The following is a 23,328-nucleotide window of genomic DNA, read 5'->3' as shown; positions in this document are numbered from 1 at the left end:
GTGGTTAATCCATTCCACCACAATTAACTTATTTCTTGTTAAAGTAAAATGAAAGTGCGGATTATATAAAAGGAAGTTGACTTAAAGGTTCAATAAACATTTCTACAAAATAATTTATTTACAAACTTTAAGACTAATAATATTAATTTCACTGATTTATTTCGATTGCTTTACTACTTCTGAGCTGCCTTGACTAACTGGATCTCTTGGTTTTCTCTTCTTTCCGTAGCTTAATGATGCTTTGTCGAATTCTAATACCATCACACCAAGATCTCCGCTATACCTATTCTTTGCTACCTGCAATTAAAACATTTTATAATTCCTATAAACATTTACTAAAAACAAATTAAATGCTTAATGAGAAATTGGATGACAATTTCATCTATTTTTTTTTATTTTATTTGTTAAACAGATTATAGATGATAAGTAAAGAAAATGCCCGATTTTATATCTCACCATATCCTCTATAAACGAGTACAAAATCATTATCTATTCCCTCAAAGTAACACTATACTATTCTATATGAAATTTAACGTAACAAGATCATCAGGGTTCCCACTCTCCCCCACCCCAAAAAAAAAAAATCCAGGACGTTTCCAGGACAAATCACCAATTTTCCAGGACTTCGACACAGGAAAGTATAACAAAATTGCAACTGCAGGTTTAAAACTCACAACAGTGAAATGAAAAGTACAGTAGCTTATCCACTGAATATTAATGCAAGTACAGTATTAATATACAATAATTAAATACACAAAGTGGATTTTTTTTTGGTGGTTTTTCAACTCCCCTTATAGCCATCCGATCCACCCACATCCAGCAACACATATTTTCATTCTTTCTACATGAAATTTTAATCATGTACTTAAAAAATTTACAAACAACAAAAATCTATTTTTCGTACATGGCATCTTCATTGCGTGACAGTGTGACAAATATAATTAAGGAAAAAAAAAAACAAACAAACAAACAAGGAATTATATTACAAGTTTTTCAACTGAGTATAGAGTTGTTGATTTCCTCATCTATAGATATAATCTCTTTCTTCTTTAACGAAGCTGCTCTACGGATAGCATTTGACTTTGTCAATAAAGTAAAGCAAGACTTGTGCTCTGCTTCATGTGCAAACTGGTGTGCTTCAATCTCCAAAGCTTCACTTATTTCCATCAATTTTCTTTTCTTTCTCAGCAGCTGCTGTACATTTTCACTCACCTTTTTCTTCTTACTCTGCACTTGACTTTCTCTTTCAACAGTCCTTATTTCAACAACTTAACAACTCGGGAAAACTTAAAGTTTCTTTGGTATAGCAAGGAATTTAGTTCCACCTAGATATGACCTTGTCACAAATAGCATTCACATGAAATTTTACTGAAGAGTTAGTACTGCTGCGAAAACAGACTGATTATGGAGGATTGATACTGGCACAAAGCACAGTTTCTGGAAGATAGTGCTAGTGAAGACAGCATTCAAAAATGGGTTGACAGACTAGTGGATGACAGAAGAGAGAAGTTCTCCCAGGCAACCACCCTGTTGGGAGAAAGGAAGCCCACCAACCACACACACACATATGCAGGATCATGACAGATTATTATTGAGCACAGAAACAGGAATAGCAATACAGAAATAGTAATCAATTAAAACCTTCATTATAATTACGAAAAAGCTGACATTCAGTATCTCTGTCAATTTCAAGGACATTTACAGGACGAGTGGGGACCCTGATTCATACATACAGTTAGAAGAAATTTACAATTCAAAAGCAATTATAAACTTATAACCTACATGAAAACTATAGTTACTTTCTAATGTAGGGTGTCCACAAAGTCCTGTTACCTCTTGATAAATGCTAATGTAAGGTTTTGCATTGTTTCAGATTGTGTGAACGACGGCTGATACTTCCAGATACAGTATTGAAGAACATGTCACCACGAAGTTGTTGGGTTCCACCACGAAGCCCAGACCTTACCACCTGTGATAAAGCGCTATGGGGATTCATAAAGGGCATCGTGGCATAAAACCGTTAATGATACCACTGCCGAACTGACAGAAGCTGTGAAAAAAAAAAAAAGCTTTCACTCAAGTTACACGTACAATGCTCCGCACAATGTCGCACAGAATCTGGCGGCGTATTATCCTTTGTTATGAGAATGACGGTCCTTTGGATACTTAATGTTTTCTATCTCAATAAAACTTCTCGAAAGCTCTGTTGTTCAGGTCATTCGGTTCTTTCAGTGTTACGATTAGTGGTTTATGTTACTTATTTTCAGGGCTAACGGGACTTTATGGCCACCCTGTAGGTATTTTTATTTGATGTTTCCTTGTTTGGGTCTACCCTTTTACTTCAGATATATATACTTAAATCCATATTCAGAATTTTATAGGTTGACATGAACTACACAAATCCGACCAGGGGCGGGGCGTCATTAGAGGGGTTTCCATATTTCAGATAACAAATTGTGACAAGTAATACTGCTAGAGTCAAAAATAAATCTACATTATATAGAAACTCATATTCCAAATAAAATGCAACCTTTCACACACCACCACCTTCAACGTAAGATCTTGCGCACTGGTATACTTCTGCTAGTATTTACGAACTACTTGTCAAAATTACCCCGAATATAATTTTTGGGTATCTCTTTCAGGCTGCACCACCTCTTATACGTCTTGGCTTCTTTTACGGGGGCACGGTGATCAGTGGTAGACATCTTCTTTCTGGTGCGTGAGGTCCCTGGTTCGATTCCCGGCCAAGTTAGTTTGTGGTGGACAACATCGTGTCCGTGGGTTTTCCCGTTTCCTCCCACTTTCTCATTCCACCAATTCTTCCATCATCATTCACTTGTCTAAATCATCGTCTCCCTTGGGCTAGCGGATATATTCGTGGGATGTTAAACTGAAATATTTCATTTCATCTTGACTTAATTCAGTGAAGCGAAATGTCGCCTTTTGAGCAACTCCCTGTGAAAAGAAGTGTAATCTGCGGTCTCGTCTGACCTGTTCATATACTCTTGATAGTCATTTTAGTTCTTGCTAATCTGAGTCTTCTTGGAGATGGGTTATCTTCAGTGAAAACATTATTTGTGAGTCGCCTGTGCTACTTATGAACTTGAGTCTGAGACGCTGCTTTCTCCCCATACGTCTGGCTTAGCAGAGTCCATGCCTTCCTCAGTTTTACACCAAATTTAATGTTTATTTATTAGTCTTGTAGCATCACCTTACCACCTCGACAGTCTGTCTTAACAGCAGCGAAACCTCTTTACCATAAAGACTTTACCTTGACAGCTGCATTAACTGTCTCCTATACTGGCCACACCACATCAACTAATCCCTTTGTGTACAAGTTCTAATTTAAGCTCTATCCAAAAAATGATGGATACATAATAATTTCGGAATTTTTCATACAAACGAATACCTCAATCATTTGCATAAACTTTGGAAATTTCCTCAGATCGGAGATGGATAATTTAACTATTATTAAATGTTTCTTTTAAACTTTTGAACATAAAGTCACAAAATTCAGAAAATAGTTACTTTTTTTCATAAACAGAATATGAACATTTCATTCACTTAAGTCAGGTAATTTGATATATGGGGACTTCTACATTAATAGAATATGCCATGGCATGAATTCTTAGAAACTTCAACCTGAAGAGATGGGGAAAATTCAATATCATAGTTCACGTTAAAATTTTGGTATTTATTTCCCTAACTTTCCTAGAATTCCATTACTTAAGTAAGTAAATTCTCTCTGACTCACGGCACCATCATTTACAGCGAGGTTTAAGATGTATTTATTTATTTATTTTTAATCGCCCTCCACCACCCCATAGCATAGCCCTCAAACGCTCTCCTTCCGACTTTTTTATATACAGTATGAGCTTACTTGCTTACGGTACATACTTATTATGAGCCAAGTTTCCTGTTTTTGGAATACAATAAAACAGTAGTACCAAACTATAATTATTCACTAACGCAGGGGTGCATCCACAGGGTGTTCACCGGGTCCAGACCCCCCACCCACCAAAATAAAATAAAAAAAAAAAAACTTCCTAACTCAACATACTGTTTACCCTCGGACATTAGGTCCCTCGACACTTCTGCGCATGACAGAAGTAGAAGAGTCCATTACGAAAAATGGGTATGTGTATGTACGGACAACATGTGTTCGTTTTCTCCTGTGGGAGCGAGAGAAAGAAGGTTGGAAGTTTAAACATAGTTGCCAGCCTACGTATATTGGTCCCAGGTTACCAATACATTCTTGTTACGTGATGATGTCACGCAGTGAACAGAGCGCGCGCATTTTAAATGCAGCCTAGCATTTGTGTTTTAGGGGCTTCGACATTTGGTGGATCGCGCCAACAACCCGCGGGAGAACTTCAGTTATTGTCTTTCTGCACAGTACACATACGCTTGTGCGTGTGGAGTTTACTGTATTTTTCTAGTTCTTTTTCTTATGTTTCGTGGTTATGTTTGCGTGAGCGTGTGTATGTACGCGCGTCGTTTTGTTATTTTATTATGATGGAGCCAATACCGTCAACCAGTGAAAGCAAAGTATTGTGCTTATCCCCGCCTCCAAATTTTGGATTTTTTTTTTTTCATCTTGCACCGTAGATCCCAATCATGCCCTACGGACAATAATAATCGGTAATCGTGCTTTCAGTGCTGTAGGCCCACTTTCATTTCATTTTCATATTATTATTTATAAAATCTTATCAGGTAGAGATTTACTGAGCCGGGTTGGTAACACTGCAAACAATACCTTTACCGCCGATATGAATAACCAACGCTTTTCTTCCTTTCCTTTTTCTTTTACAGTCCATTCCTTTCATTAAGATAGACTCTTCTTGGCACTCTGCCAACTAGAGATCTCGGTCGAATGGGTAAACAGTACATTTGCACACTTTCTCAATAAAACTACACTTAATGAAAATGTGATCTTACACTTCATCTGTACTCTTTCTCTTATAAAAACAATCTAGTTCTATAATTTATTTTTCTGAAAATATAGGTGGAAGTATTTTACAATTTCTTATCGTCTTTTCAGGTGCAGAATAATAATCGTTTAATACTACATAGACGTAGTGACTTGAAGTGTTGGACCCCTCTTAACAAAAATGTCTGCACTAACGTAGTATCTCGGCATTCTGAATACAACCGTAAACATAAACAAGTAAACATCTGTCATAATTTGACCTCTCTCTTTGGTTATCTATAACCAACAAAACTAACTTATTTTCTTCTCCTATAGCATCTAAACATTTGATTTAATTTTTTGTTCTTTCGAAGCTTTGACACTTTTTGATACTTCTCGATCTTCTTTATTCGTAAAGATAAACAATCTTTTTACAGTCATTTTGCATTGATTTCTTAAGGTGTTCTTGGTATTTTCTGTGAGCTGTAATGCTTGTTAACATCGCTTGAATAATATGAATACAATGAATACTTTCGTGAAATTTGATTGCGTCTTTCTTGGCTCTTCTGTGAAATACAGCAACTTCCCTTACTCTCGGCATATTTTAAAGCATTTCGCGGACACACTTTACTTCCCATGACCTTCTCAAACTTTCAAGGTCAAAGGGAGAGGTCAACAAGTTTCAGAGTATGTTTAACAAGTTTTACATTAAACTTACTTGTTGCTATGACCTAAGAATTTTTTAAAGGTAATCGCTAACCTGTAAGTACTTTTTCCCTCTAAGTGTAGTCAGTCTTTTATCTTGAATAATTAGTACATTATCTGCTTCCTGAGTAGCTTTCGCACTTCCAAAAATGGAACTGGCCGTCAATTCTTCCGTCTCCTTCTCCTGCAAGAAAGAGCAACAATTGAGATGCTCTTATAAAGCGACTTCCGTATTTGAACTTAGTGAACTAAACAGCTACTTATGTCGCTACCAGCCAACCACACAAACAATTTTAAGTACTTCTGAAACCCCTAAAAACATCCTCCAGCGGCTGACATCTACCGGACGAAATTCAAACTTTTAGGAGTGAACCAGCCAAAAGAACTCTATGCTGTCAAAATACAAACACTCGTAGTCAAATGATAAAACTGTGTTGCCGCACCAGGGGACTATGTTCAAAACTAGTAACGTAATTTCAATATATCTCTCATAGTTGCATTGAAGTTAAATTAATTCGGATATGTGGTAGAACCTTGTACAATGTATGTCCAAATCTACACTTGTGCTTGTCCAAATACGTGTAACTAAATAAACTAATATGTGATTTTGTTGATAACGGGTACATCCTTGAATATTATTCTAATCTTTCTTCAATGGACGTTTTTCGCTAATCGAGCATTAGTAGAATTCCGAGGAGGTGAGCATTAATCTGTTTTGAAATATCAGAAACAAATTGTGGATGGAGAACTAATAACCCTTGATTTTTACCAATTTATTAACGAAATTAGCACTGCAGTCTTCCAAGAACCACAACAATTATCACATTCTTCAATATTTTAGTAATCGTGTACTTTTAATGCGTCCAACGTTCATTTTACATCTTCTTTACAGACAGGTTATAAATAATGTAAACAATCACATACAAAAATAACATACTCAAAGAGAAACTGCATTTGTTGGAATTGTCTTTACAGAAAAAAAAATAATAATAAAATTCAGGAAATGGGCTGAATAAGGGCATAATTGTTATGAGTGGAAATATGGGAAGAATATTAAATTGGATGGAATGGAAAGAGAAGAGACCATCGGTGTCAAATGATGGTTGTTAAAGCCTACCTTTCTCGGATGAATAACCAGCGTCACGTGGCAGTTGTTGTTTGTGGCGAAACTCCTGAAGGACGCAATGATTATGTCCTGCCGATAGAACCTGTCCACGTGTCTTGACTCATCCAGCATCCCCATCATAAACTGTACGTTGTCAATCACAACGTGGCTTATATCATGCACATACGTTGCATGTGTTACAGCCTGAAATCCAATAAAATGTTCTTTCGCTATAAAATTTACCTTCAATCGAAAGCTGCATTAGGATCAAAGAGGAATAATGGAGAACAGGATGTAGACCATTAGCAGGAATAATGGAGAACAGGATGTAGACCATTAGCAGGAATAATGGAGAACAGGATGTAGACCATTAGCAGGAATTGGAGAACAGGATGTAGACCATTAGCAGGAATAATGGAGAACAGGATGTAGACCATTAGCAGGAATTGGAGAACAGGATGTAGACCATTAGCAGGAATAATGGAAAAAAGGGTGTAGACCATTAGCAGGATTGAAGAACAGGATGTAGACCATTAGCAGGAATAATGGAGAACAGTATCTAGACCATTAGCAGGAATAACGAACAGAATGTAGACCATTAGCAAGAATAATGAACAGAATGTAGACCATTAGCAGGAATAATGGAGAACAGGATGTAGACCATTAGCAGGAATTGGAGAACAGGATGTAGACCATTAGCCGGAATAATGGATAACAGGGTGTAGACCATTAGCAGGAACTGGAGAACATGATGTAGACCATTAGCAGGAATAATGGAGAACAGGATGTAGACCATTAGCAGGAATTGGAGAACAGGATGTAGACCATTAGCAGGAATAATGAAGAACAGGGTGTAGACCATTAGCAGGGATTGAAGAACAGGATGTAGACCATTAGCAGGAATAATGGAGAACAGTATCTAGACCATTAGCAGGAATAATGAACAGAATGTAGACCATTAGCAAGAATAATGAACAGAATGTAGACCATTAGCAGGAATAATGGAGAACATGATGTAGACCATTAGCAGGAATAATGGAGAACAGGATGTAGAATAATGGAGAACAGGATGTAGGCCATTAGCAGGAAAAATCGAAAGCTGCATTAGGATCAAAGAGCAATAATAAACAGCAGGATGTAGACCATTAGCAGGAATAAATAGTCCGAGATAGTTATTTTCATAGGATACGGGTAAAAACAGGACGAAACATAGTTAACTATTTAAATGAGACTTATATTTGTACTACTCTCATCTCACTAAATGTTTTATTACTAGAGACGAAACTTTTTCACTAATGCAATCATTGCATTTTACCGAAAACGTACACGACGCTAAATTTTGTTCTCCATAAAATCCGTAAGCTTGCATGGCGTGATTTCACTTTCTAGGAGGAAGTTGACATTATATTATCGTTAAACAGTTTGAAAGTTAACCACAGGTCTTTTCTTGTCAGCTCGTTACGTTCAATATGGTCGCCAGTCTCGAGTGTTGATGCCGAGAGATTCTTTTCCAAATATAATATGATTATTACTGACAGAAGAACAAACTTAAAAGAAGAATTGGTAATGTCTTGCTGCATGTTATCCTTTAATTAAGGGTGAAGTTAGAGGAAGTGTTTAAATTTTTGCATTAATCTCTATATTTCAGTAAATACATTAGCTAGAATGTGCACCTAAGTAAGGTATGTCCTCATTTTTGTATCAGATACACCTTACTACCAAAAATATACTGTTTACAAGTACCATATAAAAAAAAAAAAAAAAAAACTTGTGCTACATTTAAAAAATAAATGCGACATAAATGCGAAAATTGTGATAATTAATGCTACAAAATATCAAAATTGTTGCGAAAATGTTTCGTCTCTACTTATTACATGAGAACAATATAAAGGGTGTTCTTGAAATGTCGATTACCAAGGTACTATTGCAGACACAAGACCCATCGAGAAAATTCGAAATTACTATATGAAGCGCTCTACGTCAAACTCATGAAAACTAACTTTCATAAAAATTTAAACTTAGACAACGTACTGGTAACATTAAATGGTTGTCTATTTGATAGCACAAATGGTCCGTCACAAGAGGGCAGAACGAACTCGAATGCAAAGCAATATCTACTTTATACAATAAAAAGTGGCGTAAGTTTCACATATACCGAAATTCCCTACAACCTTTCATATGAAATTTTAGCAGAAAGTTGTTCATTTTGCCACAAGATGGCTCCAGAAAACGAATGAACAACAAACTAAAAGCGATACAAGTTCCACATTTCTAGTCACTTACTGAGTTGACGCAAAAGTAAAAAATATTCTAAATGATTTCTATTTGCATACAAATCAACATTAACGTCCCGTCTCACACTATCTCGTATACTTAGATATGTCCCTATTACTGAGAGTTGAAAAACAGATCTGCTAAACATAGTTACCTAACATGAGAGCAATACTTAATTTAGTATAAGCATTTTGTATTTAGAAGTATACAATAATATTAACAGCAGGAGTTTTCAAGCTAGAAGCGCTCGAAATACTGTAAGGAGAAATCTTCAGAGAGCATTATACAGAAAATGAACGGTCTTACTTATACAATTCTTTAATTTACTTCAAATAACTAATACCCACACAATATTTACGAGGGGTGATTCTCAGAAAGTAACGTTACAAAGCACACATATATATATAATTTCATACAACAAATACAGCCAACAGATAGTACATACATTAGGTTATTTTTCGACAGTCTCCATATTGGTTGAGGCACTTATATCACATCGTGGGACGAGTTGAAGATTCTTTCCTAGTAAAAATCCTGTCCTTGCGTGTTCAACCACGTTGTCACGAAGTGTTTCACCTCGTTACCTGAAGCAAAGCGACGGCCTCTTAGATGCTCCTTCAAGTGCGGAAACAGGTGCAAGTCGCTTGGCGCGAGCTCCGGGCTGTAGGGAGAATAGTCGATGATGTCTTAGCGAAACTGTTGCAACAGCATGGTAATCTTCTGCAACCACCACACCATTCTGCGACATGCTGACGAGATATTACAGTCTCTCCGTAAACCTCTACCAGCTGCCGGTGAATTTCAGATTAGGTTACATGTTTCGCCCCACAGAAATCAAATAACTGAGCCGACTTCTTCGCGAAACCACTTTTCTAAACGAGTTGCCATTTGTGTTTAACTACAACTAGCGCTGTAGGTGGCGGGTGACTAAAATTCTGCATAGTTGCCAACTCCATGTATTAAAATTACCGTACACTCCTCATTCCTCTATAACAGACGGAACTTCACGAACATCGGCCTTGTAACCTTAATTTCTGATTCTCCCTCGTACATCCTCATCCTACAGGAAAACGGATAATGTAGTTATGCACAAAATGAAATAAAATATCTTCTTTAACGTTTTACAGTTATGTCATGTAGACTAACGGAGACGAATGACAGGTGCAAGTGAAAGATTTGAAAGGTTAATAGGTAAAACGAAGATGAGAGAACCACCTCATGCCTGGGATCCGAAATTAGGACGTAATTCGAGATTTTTTTTTTAAAGCGCTTCGACAAAAAGGAAATTAAAAACATGTTAACTTTAATTACTAAAGTTACTGATTATATAATCCCATTATTTGTCTAAATTATCCTTACTTAGAATTTCCGTTGCATTCTTTGTTCGTATACAATACAAATTTAAACACATTTCTTTCCGCAACTAAAGAAGCCTTATGTAAATTTTAATAACATCCTTGATTACATGTTGTGAACCTACCTCCATTACAACTTTGATGGGTTGTTGTCCATGGAAAGTCATGAAATATAACGGAAGCTGTTCAAATTTGTCAGCCCAATAATCATACTTGTCCAAATGATCTACCAGTGGAAAGCCTGCCATTTGTTGGAGCATAGTGCGGGCTAACCTAGAATTTCGTATTTCAAAACTACCCCACAAAGTGTTGACCTGTCTTTCAGGAAAAAAAAAAAAAAATAACGAATATATTAGCAATTTAACAGACTGTGTTTCATTTAGAGTTAAAAAAAAATCACTTTTATATATTTTCAACGATCATCTCCATGTTCTCTGAGGACAGATACTTGTAATTTATCTGCAAATATTTTAAGGAAAACCGATTTTATCTTCAACGGACAGCAATTACTGTATTTTAGATGATTCTATTTTTGGATGAAAAGATCTAATATATTTCAGGCAAAAAATTTCTTGTAGACCTTATATTTGGAGAACTATATATAGTGTAAGCAAACCCAAACTATCATTTAACTCAGTATCATATGCTTATTCCGAAAAAAAAGAAAAGAAAAAAAAATCCGAAAACTCGATTTAGGGGCCGTTCAAAAATTTTATGGCCCTGGTCCAAAAACTAATTATTGGCCAAGATCGCAGTCTTTTTATGCGTTTTCTTGGATCATTCTTAAAATTCTTGCTTATTCACATATTAGTTCCTTTGCTAATATCTATACGTGTACTATCTTCTTATACTTCAGAGAAGAGCTCGCTCGTGACTATATCATGGGAGATCCGGGTTCGATTTTCGGGAAGCTCGTATGGTTCGGATTCCACGTTAAACTGTGGGTCTACGTCTTATACAGTCTTGCTGCTGAAAAAGACACTCAACTAACCACCCGGAAATTTTAGCCAGAATAATGAACTTTCTTACACTGAAAACATATATCCGTTATCTTTTTTAGTCTAGGATTTATTTGCCTTGCATCTCAAGCGAGCATTGGAGCGGAAAGGTTAAAAATTCTTGCATTTATAGAAATTTACTCCCTAGTGGATAAAGCGATATATACAAACATAGTGAGGAAGTGCAAAGGAGATTCATACTCATATTAGAAAGATGTACTGTGTGGACAGCACGGGATAGCTAATAATAAATTAAAGAAGACAGTAACATATAAACTTTGAATAGTTTTTCTCAAGTGTAACAACAAATATAAGGATTATCAATATGTAAATAACAATGGAATCCTGCAAAATATACACTCATCATTATCCGCTCAAGAAGAACGAGTTTTCTTGAAATACTGTAGATCATGTGTCCCCGGGGAATATGGAGGTGGGTGTTAAAACTATGAATAAGTCCCCTTATGTATTTTAAGTAATTAATCATCGATATTCAAAGAGTGAAAAGATATATGACTGTACCCAGAATCGCAACGGCATCTCCCACTTATTGTGCCGGTGCATTAACCACAGTGTCTATTAAAATTCCAAAATGAAATTTCGTGACCTTTTCTTTACCAAACCATAAAATTTCGTAACATTCAATAACTAGTAACAGTACGTATATTCTTTGGCACTTACAGTATTTTTATCTTATCTCTACTTTCAAAGACTATTCCCTGGAGTAATAAAAAACTTGGTGTCTTCTCATATCACTTTCGGTATATTCACTGTATATGGTCTGTTTTGATCGGTAACTAACCAACAGCAAACACTCACAAATCCACTAATCTTACAATTACGTATCTAAATACACATACATCCCTAGTTATATCATAAATACTGTCACAAAGTTTGGAGTGGCGCTGTAGGCATCCGTAGTGGCACAGTGCTGCCATCTGTATATAAAGCGGAAGATGCATATAGTGTGTGTTTGACTGTTCATGACATACGTTGATACTGTACTGAGTTTTGGTTTAGTGAGGCAATTACAAAAATCGTGTAGCAGTAATTGCACTACACAAAGTTGGGAAGACAGCAGGTAAGATTTTCAGTCTCCTGATATACCTACAAATCAGCAAGAGATTCGTGTATCGCGCCATACAGCGATACACAGAGACTGGAACGCCAGCTGTCCGCGCAAGGAGTGGCAGACCACGAACGGTACGAACCCCGCAGGTCCAGAAAGCAGTCGCAGCAAGAATTCGAAGAAATCCTGTTCGAACACAAAGTGTGATGGCTGCTGAGATGAACATCAGCAGAAATTCCATGTCTCGTATGCTCAGGAGTGACCTACATTTACGGGCGTATAAGAGGCGGACTGGTCACTTTCTGACCCACACATTAATGTGGCAGAGGATCCTTAAATCAAAGAGATGGTTGCGGTGTTACGCCAACAATCTGCACAGAAAGATTCTGTTCACTAACGAAAAGGTGTTCACAATTGAGCAGGCCTACAACGCCCAAAATGATCGTGTGTATGCCACGTCATATACTGCAGCTGCTGAGGCAGTTCCAAGGATTCAGAGGGCACATCATTCTGCCTCAGTGATGGTCAGGTGGGGAATGAGCTACAGGCACAACCCAGCTGCATTTTTGCGAACAAGGTGTTAAAACATCTGGCAAGGTGTACCAGTACACAGTGCTAACACCTATAGTGAAATCACTGTCTGCTATCATATTCTCTGGAGAAAGGTGGACCTTCCGGCAGGATTCCGCTCCGGGCCACAAAGCGAAAACAACCCAGGACTGATTGGCACGGAAAGTCCCCGACTTCATTTCTACCGCTGATTGGCCTTCTAGCACCCCAGACCTTAATCCGCTGAACTACAAACTTTGGGTAGTCCTTCAGGCAAAGGTATGTCATAAACAGCATCCATCTGTCGACAGTCTGAACCAATCCTTGACCCGAGCAGTGAACAATTTTCGTGGTGCGTAATGCCATTGACCAGTGGCCGGACAGACTTCGTGCCTGCATCAAGGCCAAGGGGGGACATTTCGAAAAATGATTTGTGCGTCAGGTGTACAACATATCAGTGGCGAGGCTTGGGGGAGACAGGGTTGACAGCGCATAGAAGTTCATTTTGCTCCGACCTTACCCTCGCCCTCACAGTGCCAGTTGGCCCTCGCCCTCACGAAGGGAATTGTCCATCGCCCTCGCAGTGACAGTTAGCCCTCGCCCTCCCTCGTACTGGAAACTTGTCCTTGCCCTCGTGAAGTGAGTTGTCCATCACCCTCGCGCACCCTCGCCCTCGCGAAGATGGTTGTGCATCGCCCTCGCTCTTGTACTAGAAACTTCTCCTCGCCCTGGCAATGGCAGTTGGCCCTCACCCTCGCGAAGGGAGTTGTCCATCGCCCTCGCTCGCCCTCATATCATTAAGGGCGAGGTCATTTGAGGGTGAAGAAGCCCTTGCGAGGATCAGATCCTCAATTTTCCAGCCTATTTGCTGAATTGTTTTCCTTAACATACGTCCTAAACAAAGAAAACTACACATATCATCGTATAACTTCCTCCAGATCACCTAAAATAGAACAAATCATTGACTACTCCACGCTTAGTATTACCATGCATATGTTCAGATGAAATTTGAATAGTTTCCTTTACATCTTTCGGTGCAAATTAGTGTCGCTCATGAGGCGAGACGAGAGACTAAGGTTTATCATCTCGTCTCGTAAATTTTATAGAAGTCTCGTCTCATCTCAATTTTCGGAAACTTTATTGTCTCGATTCTCGACGACTCGCTTCTCGTCTCGTTCTGTAAATTTACGTGCAGAATGTATTCTCTTATCTAGAAATTCTCAGAATTCTGCGTCACGAGAGGTGTAAGAACATTTAAACCATATTTAATATTGGAATATATTGTGATTTGAGTATCTTTAAACGTTCATAAATGCTCTTCATTGTGATCACCTTTATCAATTTATAGGTTTTTCAAACGGATCATTCAGCGCTAAAATAGTGTGTGAGACCTAAGACTTGGCTGAACTAGTGTTGCTAAGACTCGAAAAAATTCTCGTCGTCTCGTCTCGTAATCCTCCAAAAATGGTTAAACAGCAAATTCAAAATAGTTGTTACGGAAATTTGTCCTTCTCCCTCGCGTGCCCTCGTTCTCGCGACGGAAATTGTTCTTCGCCCTCGTGAACTCTCGTCAGTGCAGAGGAAGTTGACTTTCGCCCTCGCGCAACCTCACCCTCGCAGTGACAATTAGTGCTCGCCCTCATTCATCTTCGCCCTCGTGCTGAAAACTTGGCCTCGCCCTCGTTCACCCTCGCTATCGCTGCCGAAACTTGTCTTCGCCCTCGCGTTATTTGGCCCTCGCCCTCGCGAAGGGAGTTGTCAATCACCCTCGCGTAATTGGGTGATATCTGAATTCAAAGAAAGAGCTATTAATATTTTCGCTGAAATGAAGAACAAGGTACAGAGCTAATATACAAGACTGTGGTATAAGGTATTTGTTTTTTACCTCCATTTAGTTCTGATATTTTGTATTGTATAAAGGATGTTAATGTACACTAATCACTCCATCAAATAAAATGATCTCTGATAATTCGTAAATATACTACTGTGTTAATGTTTGAGTTTTCAATATTATTTGCAATATATGTTTAGTCTGAATTTCATAATTAGTTAAATTTGGTGTATGGTATGTTTTTCAGAAGTATAGATTTCCGATTGGTACATTTGCTAGAAATGGGGAGGGGGCATGGGAACATTACTTCCCCATATCCTCTTTAGAGTCATATTATATATATCAGCGTTTCCCAACCGGTGTGCCGCGGCACACTGGTGTGCCGCGAATGGGCCGCGAGGAAATCGAAACAAAATTATTAATTCTATAGCAATAAATTGCAAGACATAGGCAAAAATTGTATATTTGTTATTTCACATTACTATGAACCTCTACTATGAATCTATAATTTTAAGTTTCATGCTGTGTTATTTTTCTGTACATTTTTAATGTGGACAAACGTATTTGTTATTATTGTCATGACCATTATTGCTTCTTTATTGTTGCAGACTATTTCGTAACTTAATTTTAAAGAAATCATTCAATCCTCTCGGCAAAGGAAACGTGCATACAAATTACCTACTGTGTTTTAAAAGTACAAGAGATTTGTTTGTTCGTTCGTTCTTGAGTGATCTTCCTTCTTACGAGGGAACCTATCCAAGTGTAACACTGACTTCGAGTCGAGACTATGGCCGTTGGATACCTTGTCCCAAAAGAACATAACACGAAAAGGGATATACCCTCGATTGCAACCGTTGCGAAGATATAAGCGTGAAAAGTTAGAAATTGAGCTCCATACTATACATTACAAAGTCAGATTCCGGGTCAGATTTTTCGGAAACGGTCGGGTAAGGAAACTCAGCGAATAAATATCAAATTAGTGTGGGGAGCCCAGAACCTTTTGAATGAAAAATCTGTGTCCCCGGGGCACTCGCAGGGTACCAGGCGGGGTCCAGCTCAAAATTTGCAAATGGAACCGGGGGTCAAGTATCATATTATATGAAAGCTATTGTTAAATAAAAGAAGATAAAACAATTCTCAACTCTACAATAACCCTGTGCCAAGGGGCAACTGGTCAAAATGTCAATACAACCTACATCAAGAAATCTATGGCCACGCTTCTAAATCTGTTAAGTTGCGACAATAACAAAACAGAAAAACATGTTTAAAAGTGCATGGTATTGACGTAAAGCAAATTGCTGCAGTCTCTCTCTCAAAAGCATTCTCCGATATATTTTATTTCTGCACCATTATTCCAGGTTTCTTCAATCCCACTCCTCTCCAAGTTGCCTCACAGTTCAAGATCACTCCTATTCGTCTTTACCATCATGTTTCTCGTTCAGCAAATCCTCCGACAGAAATTTCACGGTGTAATCTGTGAATCTGGGGTCTCGATGCGCGAAGGATATACCGTTGTCTTTTGACCTTCTCACCCTCCACGACGGTTGCGATTGACAATGTAACCTTTCTCTGCTAGGACACGAAATCCAATGGTCATGGTTATTCTATGGTTTATTGGTCATTCGAAGTCACACTTATACTTGGATAAGGTCCGTTGTGCGATTCTGTGAGAGACTGCAGCAATTTGCTTTACTTCAATACCTTGCACTTTTAAACATGTTTTTCTGTTTTGTTATTATCGCAACTTAACGGATTTAGAAGCGTGGCCATAGTTTTTCTGATGTTGGTTGTATTGACATTTTGACCAGTTACCCGTTGGCACAGGAGAGTTGAGATTTGTTGTATCTTCTTTTATTTAACAATAGCTTTCATACAGTATGCTACTGACCCCAGGTTCCATTTGCAAATTTTGAGTTGGACCCCGCCTGGGAACCTGCGGGTGCCCTGCGGACACAAGTTTTTCATCCAGAAGGTGCTGGGTTCCTCACACTAATTTGATATGTATTCGCTGAGTTTCCTTACCCGACCGTTTCGGAAAAATCTGACCCGGAATCTGACTTTGTAATGTATAGTATGGAGCTTAATATCTCCGCAACGGTTGCGATCGAGGATGTATCCCTTTTCGTGTTATGTTCTTTTGGGACAAGGTATCCAACGGCCATAGTCTCGACTCAAAGTCAGAGTTACAATTGGATAGGTTCCCTCGTTAGTGAAAAATCGGATACAGCTTTCGAAACAGAAATTGTATTTTTTAAAAAAAAATCTGAATCCTATATTTCATTACAATTGTTTTGAAGTTTTAAATTGAAATGAAAAATAAGCATAATGATTTCCACGGGGGGGGGGGGAAGTGATCGAGCTTTCTTCTCTGTGAGAAAATCAGTAATCACAGAAAAATACCACGGTACTTTATATTTACAAATAATAATTATATCTTTGAGTGTGCCGCGGGAATTCAAGCTACCCCCGTAGTGTGCCGCAAGTTGAAAAAGGTTGGGAAACGCTGATATATATATATATATATATATATATATATATATTATATGTGTGTGTGTGTCTATCTGTATACCCACTTTTTTACGGCACGCTTCGCCACTGCAACATATCAATGTAAAACATGACAAAAATAAATTGCCTTGGTGTTAATACTCTCTGTGTTATTCACGTTCAAACTTGTGACAGTATTTATGATATAACTACGTATATTGACAAATTCTTAACAATCCTTTAAAAATGTCACACTGACTGTAAACAGTTGTACTGATGGATTCTATCTCTCTTTTAAGTTGGCTAATATTGTTTTACCCCATTCTTTGAGCTTTTTCGATCTCCTTCTGAAGTCTTTCAACTTCCTCTTCGGTCTGCTGTAACAATCTCCTTTTCTTCTTCTTCAACTCTTTAAGGTATTCTGCTTCCATCCTAATTTTGTTTCGTCTTTTGTGTTCCTCATCTCGTTTTTGCTTCAAAGCTTCCATTTGTTTCAGCAAAGCATTTCTCACAGCCATGATCATAGACTTTGTTAGCGATACCTTATGTAAACTTCCAATGGATAGTACGGCACAATATATAAACGTTGGGAAATCAAAGAATGTTCAGAGACGTTCTCCACTAAACACTCTTTGTCAACAGAAAATCCTCTTTCTACAGCACTATTTCCATGGAACATTCTAAGTATACGTTTAAAAAATTCTACAAGTTTTTCATCATTACTGAAAATTTTCATAAGAAAACATCTAATCTGTCTTTCTTCCAATTAAACGACTTACAGGTTTCTTCAATATGTTGTTTTTCACACACCGATAAAAAACTTTTCTTAATTTCATCTGCTTCGACGCAAGCTGCATGGCTTTTAGAGGTCAAGTCTTGTACAGCATTAGTAATACGAGATTCTCTCAAACACCTATTTGCCATCACATACGGAGAAAGGCATAATTACCTTTTCACTATAACCTTGAGCAGTGGTGATTTCTTATTGACTAATGATGTAAACAAAGAAACGAGAAAGTTTCTGCCATCTTTTATGAAAGAAAGAATTCCAAGTTCTTGTATTCCTTTACATGTTGCTGTTGCACCAAAGGCAATATCCATTGGTCTAACATCCATAAGATTCTCTGTCTTTGTCACATCCACAGCTATTAGATTGCTTGGCTGTTTTAACAGAAGACATTACACTCTTTTTCAAGAAGCGATTACCAATACCGTGGACCAGAGAATACAGTTCGTCAAACATGAATGATTAAAAAGGTTTGTCCGATTGAAAATCTGCCATACAGTATTCTACTTCAACACTACTGGTTGCAGGAATGAAAGTTTCGCTTGTAGCAAGTCGTCCGCTAAAACTTCTGTAGAACGTGGAAAAAAATCGTGACTCAAAAGCTAAATTTCGTGAATTTTTCTTGACTTTCATGACCATTTTGATTTCGTGACTTTTTTTTTTGTGACTTTCGTCACCGATAGACACCTTGAACCATTATGTAGCTCAATCCGTTTCCTGATTAGCCACACGTATTTTTCGCATTTTATGTCAGTGCTTAACCATTTAAGATTTACGACATAGTCCACGTATTCTGAATAGTTCAACAGCTACGTCAACGGTATAAAACTGTTTGGCTGATCAGAGAGTTAACTGAGTAGCGTAGTGGTTAACACACCAACATGATAAGCTGGAGACCGAAGTTCGATTCTCGGTTCAGTCGTGAATTTTTTCACTCTCCGAGTATTACTGAATTCATAACTATGGAGGAATTAGTTATGAAAAATATATTTTTCCTCAACTTATCATATACATTAAGCTTTTTTTTTTTTTTTTTTTTTTTTTTTTTTTTTTTTTTTTTTTTTTTTTAATGAAATCCTTACTTCAATATTTATATCTGTAAGAGTTTTCCAGTACAGTTTTATAGAGCGTCCAGTAAGAGAACGTCTCTGACAGCTCGCAGTGACATTGCCACTACTCGTGTGTCAAGTTTTTTTTTTTTTTTTTTTTCGGTGCAACTGTAGTGGCAATTTAATTAATGATATAAGACAGAGTGATCGTGGTTGGTAACACTGGTATCAAAGTAGGGGCTGCAATGTCCCACCGCATGTGGTAAGAAACGTCAGAGAACATCTCTTGTTGGCCGTGCCATAGTCACTTATTATTATGTGGCAGGGAGGCGCGGTGACTCAGTGGTAGAATTCTTACCTCTTGTGAGTGAGGTCCGTGGTTCGATCCCTGATTAGGTAAGTTTGTAGTAGACAAAACACCGTGTCCGTGGGTTTTCTGCGGCTACTACCGTTTCTTCCCGCGTTCTCTTTCCAACAATTAATTCTTCCATTATTATTCACTTGCCTTTACTCATCGTTTTCATTAGCCTAAAGGGCATAAACGTGAAACGTTAAACTGAAAGATTTCACTTCATTTTTTTTATTATTATTATTATTATGTGTCCTTATATTGTTTTTAAATAAGAGTTGTACCTTTTCGTACAATCAATTATAAATAAACTTGTTCATTCACTAGCCAATTTGACAATGACTCTGTAACTAACGAATTCAACACTTATACAGTATATAAAAAAAAAGAATAGCTATCTTCTTTCATACCACCAACAGGACAGTAATACCCTTAATCATTTTCAGCCAACCTAAATAAAACATACCATTATATACCAACACTTGTTACCAGCTTAAGTCATGTTAAGATCAAATCAGTATACAAATATATTTTACACTTTCGGTTCATTGGTTCTAAAATTGAAATAAGACCTGAGGATAGCTGCAATCAATGAAATAAGAGTTTCACTTATCTCATTAATAATTTAATTTAAAATGAGTCAATTTTTGTCTTTAAACACAATAAGCAAATAAATTTACCTTATACAGGGTGTTTCAAAACAACGCCGAAATTTAAGAGGTGATTCCTGACACCAATATTAGACAAAAACTTGCGTGCACAAATGCTTCCTTTTCGGAATTTTGGGCTGCAGGAAACATGAAAAAAATCAACTTTAAAGGTCCATAACTCCTATGGCATCTACCGTAGTCGGGTCAAGACTTCACTTACGAACTAATATGTGTGCTATCCAAAAATGTATATTTTAGAATTCTAAGATACTCACGCAACAATTTTTACAGAGGGAGTTTGGCTACGGGCATATAATTTGAAGTACTCATTAACTACCTCTATAAAAATTGTTGTGGAAGTACCGCAGAATTCTGAAACTTGGATATTTAGATTGGGTACATACTAGTTCCTAAGTGGTCTTGACCCGACTACCGTAGGTCCCTATGGACCTTTAAAGTTCATTTTTTCATGTTTTCGGTAGCCTATAACTCCGAAAGGAAGCATTTGTGCACCCAGTTCGTCTATACTTTTGTTTTATCTTGGTGTCAGGAATCATCTCCCAAATATTGTCGACCCTGTATAAGCGACTTTCAAATACAAAACACGACGTTAATTTACTTTAAAATAATTAAGAACCAACATTAGAAAATAAAATGAACAGGAAGGCCTACACTTAAAGGTATTACTCTGGTATTTGCCTGGTGGACCTGAAGAAAACCTATTACGATGGCTATCAGAGGGATTCCAATCCACATGATCCCGACTGAGAAGAAAGCTAACCACAAGTTATCAACTAATAGTTATTAAGGTAAAGTCAGCAACAAATTACTTACTCCTTGCATACATAAATCAAGGGAGTACTCGCTCATGAATGTGGTTTTCCCGCTGCCTGTAGGTCCTGTTAACACAGTGAGCTCCCCTCTACGATGGCCCTTGAGAATATTATTTAGAGTGGGATACCGTTTCCATTTTACTCCTGAAACCTGTAAATAAAACAATAATGGATTATTATTATTATTATTTATACTATTAAATTTATACTATTAATATTTTAATTTGTTTTTATTATTTAACTTGTATTTTTCCTTGTTTACATGTATTTTTTTTATTTCTTTCAGTATATAGATATATATGTATTTCATATGTAATTATGTGTGTGTACATATGTTCCTCTGTAAATGGAGTTTGGCTCTGTAGAGGACTATTATAAATAAATAAATAAATAAATACAGTAAAACCTGTCTTCAACGGACCCTTTATTAAACGGAAAACTGTCTTAAACGGAAATATTTCACGGTCCCATGAATTTTGGAGAACAAAACGTGTAAAAAGTCCCTTAATTAAGTGGAAACTGTGTTACGCGGACAACGGAAAGAAAAATAAACACTTAACGGAAAATTCTGAGTTCCGGACAACAGCGTTTAGAAGATGTTTAGACATTTTGTGAGACATATACATTACACTGTCTGCAATAAAATGTTCTTTCTTTTGTTAAATATTTCTGGACAGTGTTTACCTTCCCCAACCACTACTCATATTCACCCCCACAAATTGTCCTTAATCCCCGCAACTTAATCAAGAATCATAGGGAATATCGGAAAGAAAAAAACAAGATAGAGGAAGAAGAGGAATACGATACCGAGTTCGAAGAAGAGTGTAGAATAAATACATATCAAGATGTTCTCAGAAGTTTAAAGGGACTGCAAAAATTTGCCTTACGGAAAAATGATTCTGATTCACTTAGTATAATTTCTCAGGCTAAAGTGTATGCGGAAAGTCAAGCAGCCAAGCAGCAATGTACACAGAAAACCCAGCTTGGCTATTAGAAAAATAAAGAAAACGTGTGCATAGTATATTTTGTATTCATTTTAATTTTTTGTGTATTTATTCGTAGAAGAAAGAAGTACTGTAATCGAACAATGTACGTACAGCAATATATTTTCTCAGTATGCCCCTTTATAAGCATGTATCTTTTTTTTAAAAAAAAAAAAAAAAAGGAAAGGTCTACCTCCACTAAGCGGAAACCTGACTTTAACGGAAATTTTTCCAAGTCCCGCTCGATTCCGCTAAAGACAGGTTTCACTGTATATTATTATTATTATTATTATTATTATTATAGAACGATTCCATACAATTTTCAAAATTCCAATAATAAATAAATAAGTAAGTCTACAACTGTAACTGTATAAGCAAATAATACATATGTTCCTAAGGAATGTAATGCTTGCTTGTGAAATGAAATGAAAGAAATCAAGATTTTTAGGGGATTTTAGAATTTAGATTTCTGGGCTTTCATCATCTATGGCCTCGTTAGTCCGTCACGTTTGAGGGACGACGTTCTTCGACGAGCACGCTACCGGAGAAAAGGGAACAAAGATTTGGGGAAGGAAGGAATGGACTGGGACCTATATGTTAGGTACCACCGCGGCATTTGCCTGGTGTGCTGCTCCCGCCAAGTGAACTTTGTGGTGGACAAATACCGTGTACGTGGGTTTTCTCGGGGTTCTCCCGTTTCCTCCCACTTTATTCATTCCACCATTTCATTCATTTCTCATAATCACCGTCTCCTTTAGCCTAACCGACATAACCATGGGACGTAAAACTCAAAGATTTTTTGCCTGGAGTGAATGAGGAAAACCTCATTCAGGATTGCTGGCCTGAAAAAGCTTTTTACACGTTTTCGACCGAATGCCTCCACCGGGAATAGAACCAAGGACCACTCGCACCGAAGGCGAGTGTGTTAGCGACTACGCTACGCGAGGTCACGAAATCTAGATTTTCGTCCCACGTTTATGTTCCGTAGGCTAAAGAAGACTGATGATGATTTGAAGAGGGCAATTGGTGGACGAGTAATAATTACCGAAATGAGAACGTGGGAGGAAAGGGAGGACCCTTAGAAGATCTACAAATAAGATGTGGTCAACCACAAACTCACATGGCCCGGGATCGGACAAAGAAGTGAGCGCTCTACCACTGAGCCCAGTGCTCCCTAAGCCTTATTTGTGTTCAACGTTGCAATTCCGGCATCTGTCTACTGAGCACTTAATAAAAGAAGAGAAATTTTAGATACTACATCTCCATAATGAATACAATGGTTAAGTCCTACTTATTTATAGTCCTACCTACTTAAACATCAACACTAGCAACGCGACTATATATACTAATATTGATATTTTAATTTAAGACTTTCGATTTTATAAGGCCAAA

At 37.4% G+C, this 23,328-nt stretch overlaps 1 protein-coding gene across 4 annotated transcripts in view; it reads right to left on the bottom strand.

Moving 5' to 3' along the window:
- Positions 1–95: 95 nt before the first annotated feature.
- The window catches only part of mtDNA-helicase (mitochondrial DNA helicase), a 50,736-nt gene continuing 27,503 nt past the window's right edge, over positions 96–23,328 (bottom strand). The window contains exons 6-10 of one of the 4 annotated variants that reach the window (XM_081727727.1): positions 20,955–21,104; positions 10,477–10,665; positions 6,735–6,926; positions 5,673–5,801; positions 96–297 (exon numbers count right to left, since the gene is read on the bottom strand). In XM_081727727.1, coding sequence (XP_081583853.1) covers positions 157–297; positions 5,673–5,801; positions 6,735–6,926; positions 10,477–10,665; positions 20,955–21,104 — 801 coding nt within the window. In that variant the 3' untranslated portion in view covers positions 96–156. The remainder of the gene's footprint in view (positions 298–5,672; positions 5,802–6,734; positions 6,927–10,476; positions 10,666–20,954; positions 21,105–23,328) is intronic. The other 3 variants (XM_081727728.1, XM_081727730.1, XM_081727729.1) reach the window with 3 other exon arrangements.

This window comes from Thermobia domestica, chromosome 10 (assembly GCF_964235325.1).
Source record: "Thermobia domestica chromosome 10, izTheDome1.hap1.1, whole genome shotgun sequence".
NCBI classification, from domain to species: Eukaryota; Metazoa; Arthropoda; class Insecta; order Zygentoma; family Lepismatidae; genus Thermobia; species Thermobia domestica.
The sequence above is the reverse complement of the archived record's forward strand: the minus strand, read 5'-3'. Positions and strand labels throughout refer to the sequence as shown.